Source organism: Schistocerca serialis, chromosome 9, assembly GCF_023864345.2.
Source record: "Schistocerca serialis cubense isolate TAMUIC-IGC-003099 chromosome 9, iqSchSeri2.2, whole genome shotgun sequence".
Taxonomy (NCBI): domain Eukaryota; kingdom Metazoa; phylum Arthropoda; class Insecta; order Orthoptera; family Acrididae; genus Schistocerca; species Schistocerca serialis.
The window spans coordinates 434,683,654-434,689,387 of record NC_064646.1 but is presented as its reverse complement, the minus strand read 5'-3'; the positions used below and the strand labels follow the sequence as shown (position 1 = coordinate 434,689,387).

Genomic DNA, 5,734 nt, shown 5'->3' with positions numbered 1-5,734 from the left:
TGCAGTTATTTTATTCACTTTGTCATATAGATTGACATAAGAATCTCGTGTCATCTCAATATTCTTAAAAATGTAACAATATTATGAAAACGATAGTTGCTACTCACCACATAGCGGAGATGTTGAGTAGCAGACAGGCACAACAAAAAGACTGTCACAAAATAAGCTTTTGGCCACCAAGGCCTTCGTCAAAAATAAAAATACGCACACACACACACACACACACACAGTTTGAGAAAGACGTTTTTGGCTGAAAGCTTATTTTGTGACAGTCTTTTCGTCGTGCCTATCTGCAACTCAGCATCTCCACTATACGGTAAGTAGCAACTATCTATTTCATAATACTGTTACATTCCATACTGGAGCTTCCATTGTTTTATTCTTAGAAATAATACTATTAAAATTACAATAAAACAAAGCTGTTAATATTAAAACATTCATGCATTTTATTTACTTAAATATTACAAATTAAAAATAAAGCTGACTTGTACATACGATGCTTCTCTCTTGGATAAGATAAATTTATGCCACAATATTCCACTCGCAGTCTTCAATAAAATAATATTACCAAAACTATAAAATATAAAACTTGACAACAGTGACTATCATATTTACAGCAGTGCTTCAAGGCTAACTGACAATATAAAATGCTAAAAATGCCCAGTGAAAAATGTGAATGTTCACACACTATTAATACAAACAATTCATTTCAGCAATAATTATTTTGTTGCACAGTGACGGAGTCCGAGTTACATTCATCAGGAGAGCGCAAATGACATGGAGATGTAAATTCTTTGTTGGCTACAACCTCTTCTAATGCCTCACCAGCATATGACAGAAGGGGCGAAATTTCACATATGGGCTTGTCACCTGTGTTATATAAAATTTTACCCCCGGCATTTTTAATATATGAACAATGAAGGGCAAGAAGATCATTACGCGCTGTTGTAGGAGTATCCTTCTGAGCAGCATCTGAATTTTTGATAGCACTGAATTCTCTCTCTCGCTCCACCTCCCATATTACAAATTTGTCAGTGAACTGAAACACATCAAAGATAAATTTCTCCATTTTTATACCATTTGGCTTTTCTGGCTTGCAGGAATTTCCCTGTGAATCAACAAATGGAATCTTTTTCTTTGCAACATGTAACTGTAAGTTAGTTTCATGATCAAATGCAACTTTACGAAGAAACTGGGTTGTGAAGAAGTGATTGCAAATATTACCTGCTCTGAATGTTAAGTTACCATCAGCATTTCTCTGTTGTGCTGTCTTTAATGTTATTTCACTATATTCAACAACCTGATAACGTCCATCCACCTGACAAACAACACCTACAGGTTCTTCTGGAAATGCTTTTTCCACCACTTTTGCACCACATTCTGCACCCTTCAGTACACAGTAGCCAATGAAAATAGGATCTGCTACTTTAATTAAGATATTATCCACACCATGAGCATTAAGGTACATAATACCCCTTCTCTCCATATCCTCTAGTATTTTGTTATCTTTCAGTGCACGGTAAAGTCCTCCATTTCCGTCTGGTGACATTGATAGTTTATATTTCTTGTCCATGATTATTTTACCTTGAAATGTGAAGCTTGGAAGGAAACCTTGTTCGAACATGACAACATTCTCTCTCTTCAACCCAAAATAGTTATTTCTGTCAAAGTAATCCAGAGTAGGCTGCATTGTAGCTTCACTTGTCATAATATACCATATAATGTGATTGTACACACCAGTTCTGTCAAATGCAAGCTTCTGCAGCCTCCGTATCCTTTCAGCCTGAATCTGGTACAACGATTTATGAGATGGCAGCCCTACGTCGTGCATGCCTTTTGGGTAAGGCACACCTAGCCTGGTGCCATGACCACCTGCTAAAAGCAAAACACCGACCTTACCAGCAGATATCTGCCGGAAACCTTCGTCCTCGAACTTCTGAAGATCACCAGGACTTGTTCTAAGAACGCTGCCGTAAAATTCTGCCGGTACTGGCTGCATTCGATCGTCTAATTTGGCTTGATCTTCTGCTAAAGTTTTTTTGAAACATTCTATTGCCACTGGAATGTCAATTTCTTGCAACTGTGTCAAAAGTTCGGTCCTTTCCGCATCTGACAGTTCATCCCAAAACTGTAGGATATGCCCCTGACCGTAGCTGGAGAGTTCTTCCTTAATTTTTGTCAGGTCCTGCATTGTGATCGGTGACAGTTACTAACACAACACCACAGCTGAAAGGAAACGTTCGATGCCAATATCCCTGTCGAGCACCATATCACGCCGACAAATGTTCCGAAGACCACATAATATCAACCATGAAATCCAGCTGCAAAGACCACAAAACTTACACTTCTCGCTGGGTGGCAACTTGCACAACTCACTGTCATCACAAACAGACAGTGTTTCTTCTAAGACAACTCTTGGACAGAAACAGTGCCGGATATGTTACCGAAACGTTACTCCTCTTCTTTCCTCGGACTGCACACCTATATAAGATACAATCGTAAACATCCTATCTCCATTCATACGGGACTCTTGAGGTAAAAATCGTAAACATTCTTATCTCCCTTCATACGTGGCTCTCACTTGACAACAAACACTAGCCTCGCGCGTCCTAAGTTCAAAGATAATACTGTAGAGAAGCAGCCCAGCCGCCCCCCCCCCCCCCCCACCCACCCACCTGATACGATAGGTTCTTGAACTCACAATCAGTGAGCTCCCATGAGATAGTGTCAATCTCAGGACACTGATTAAATAAACTGCAACGCAACATATTGCAAAATCTAACACTTTATAACTGAAGTGAATCATACGGTTGTGTGTACCAAAGAACACGTGAAATACTACGTTAACTACAACTATGATGGCAGGCGGCAGCACTGCCCTCACGGTATTACCGGCAAGTTTAAACAAGAGAGTGTCAAACAAAGCGATTAAACTTCTAATTATGAGCATCTCTGCATTTTTCTTCATTGTTTTCGGAAGAGTTCTTTGCGTTGCTTGCTTATGTTATAGCGCTGTGATTCCAGAAAAATACTTCCTGTTGGATCAGTGCTAATCGTCACGCCCGTTAATTCTTTGAAATTAAGTTTGATTTAGTCTTACTTCTGCTCTCTTGTAGTTTTGTAACGAGTGTTAAGAAGCAGCAGCAATGACTACACAGGCAATCCATTTTGCCTTCTAGTCTATGTACATTGTCAATTTGCATAGCAGATACAGCCAGTGGCGGTTGTCGTGTAAGAGCACAAGAGCATGTGAACACCCTAACTTTTGACACGTTTCGGCGTCATAGGTTATTTTTCTATGAATGCTGTTTCACGTGATGTAGGTGCGGTAATCAGAAATACACGGCGCTAAATGTACTGCGCTTTGCTATATTGCTGCTCCTCTACACTACGTGAAACTTGGCATGGGGGTTGCGATCGCACCTTCAATTGTGCACGGTTAAGGAGCTCGCATGCGCAACTGGCGTGACATAATTGCCTGACGAGCCAAATACGTACTGATTTGCCAAACAATGTGCACGCACGGTTCACGGTGTGCACAGCTAGTCCTTACCACTGAACTACCAATTTACGTCAATACTACAACTTGATAGCACACTGGAACAGACTTTATCCCCGTTCGCTTCGCATAAACCCCACTAAATTTTAGCACACTCCTCAGATATACTAATTCTCTCACTACGTAGTAAAATTAGATCGGACAACAGCATGTGTTACAGTTATACTGATAGAAAAACCTATTTTGCAGTATTATGAAAGAGATGTAATATATTAAATTTTGGTTTTTATCATACGCAATCCCTTTGAGGCACTGAGAACCATGAAGTACATCATCGTCGATTGTGAGAAAGTAGCATTTATTCATTTTCTGATGTATGTTGAGCTTGTGGTGGTTCAGGTTTATCTACGCTGTAGGCCCGCATTGTATATATGAACATTCACGAAAAGCTATCTCACTGGTTTCTTTGACATTCAGTTAAATGTGGGATCGACGACGGTGTGGCTTTGGCCCTTATGGTTCTCAGCGCCTCGTTTCTGTTCTAATGAAGTAATGCTTTGTGTTTGGAACTTTCGTGAGTAGTGTCAACACGAACTCTGTTGAATTTGTTTTAAGTGGTAACAGAAAAGAAAATTACCAGGAAAAGTTAGCAGCAAAGAATTAGGGTAAGGAAGTCTAATTTTCAGCCTGCAAGTTAATTCGTTAACCAAAACTTATGTTAGGAATCTTGTACGGTACATTTGTCTGAAAAAATAGAAAGGCACGAAAACTCGCACTTACACAATAAAGCAAAATTATACTTAATTATGTGCAAAATAACAAAATTATCCAAAAACAATTCTTTCTTTTTTCAGACAAGTTATACATATTATTACTATTATTATTAGTGTTATTATTATTGGCAATGGCTGTAATACTGTAAATGTGTCGATTAGCATAACTATTATGCAGGAGATGCTATTAATTTCTCACTCTGATATTTATCTGAATCTAAACAGTTTTGAACACCCAGAATGTATACTCACGAGCCGCCACTGAAACAGCACAAGGGAAAGCAAACAGCTGACGCTTTATATCAGAAGGAAGTGCTTCATAATTTATTTTCGGTGATGAATCCCTCTGTAAATGCACATGAAATTCTTCCGGGGCTCAGGCCATCGTCAATAGAGGTTATTAGTTAACGACAATACTTACAAGCTTACATGGATTCGACAACGGCGTAGATAAAAATAAATAAATAATTAAAAACCACTGAGCCGTTTATATCTGAATTAATGAGTTTAAAAGTGTTCGCAGACACCCAAGTTGCAGTATTCTTCGAGCAGACTGATAAGATTATTATACAGGAAACTCATTAATGACAAAATAACGTAGAAAACTCGTGACAGTTTACTGAAGGAGGACAAGAATTCACCGGTATGTCCAGTAGGTAGGTTATTTGCATTACTTTTTGAGAGTCGTAGGGTGTAATCAAAGATTACTAGCGGGATGTTTGAAACAGGGGCTAATTGAAAGGTGACCGAGATTGACATAATAAAGTTTTCTTCCTCGAAGACGACGCTCAAATTCAGTTCCCAATATAGCATCAGCAAAAGCGAAACGTATTAGCAGGCACTTCAACTGGCATCTCATATTACTTTCCCGAGTTAACCTCGGATGATTGTTTTCCTCTCTCTTAACTTCAAAATTATTTGTTTACGGATGAGTTAGGCGTTTGTTACATGCAGCCAGCATCGAAATTGGCACGGAATGTGGGCCTTTAAATCGTAATACGGATATAATGAGTGCTATTTAGGGCAACTGTAAAATGCTACCCTTAAATGTGTGAGAGGAGGTAAGCATTTCAGTTGCTACTGACTGAGTGAGAATAAAATACAGAGTTTTTATAGTTCTGTCTATAAATGGATAGTGGTCATAGTGAATCACACCATCGGAGCAACTTCATGGTTTGGGCCTCTACCATTTACAAGTACGAAGACGAGTGAAAACTAGAAAACGTCAATCACAGTCAATAAAATTTCAGATAATAACTTAGTTGCTCCAGGTGAGATACTAACTTTGATAACCTCGGGGATTGTTCCTTCAGAAAGTCCCAGAGTTCGATGTTGCTGTCGTACTACTTTTTAAATAAAACACAGAGCATATCACTTTTCTTGCTTTGTATTATTACCGATTAGTTTACACATTGATGGTAGACACATTTCATCGTCTGACAGCCTGCGAAAGTGTCTCACA

General features: G+C 38.9%; 1 protein-coding gene across 1 annotated transcript; it reads right to left on the bottom strand.

Moving 5' to 3' along the window:
- Positions 1-426: 426 nt before the first annotated feature.
- Positions 427-2,615, bottom strand: LOC126419095 (UDP-N-acetylhexosamine pyrophosphorylase-like protein 1). Its single transcript, XM_050086191.1, has one exon. It carries the CDS (start codon positions 2,189-2,191, stop codon positions 710-712), a length of 1,482 nt encoding a protein of 493 aa, XP_049942148.1. The 5' UTR covers positions 2,192-2,615; the 3' UTR covers positions 427-709.
- Positions 2,616-5,734: the final 3,119 nt, after the last annotated feature.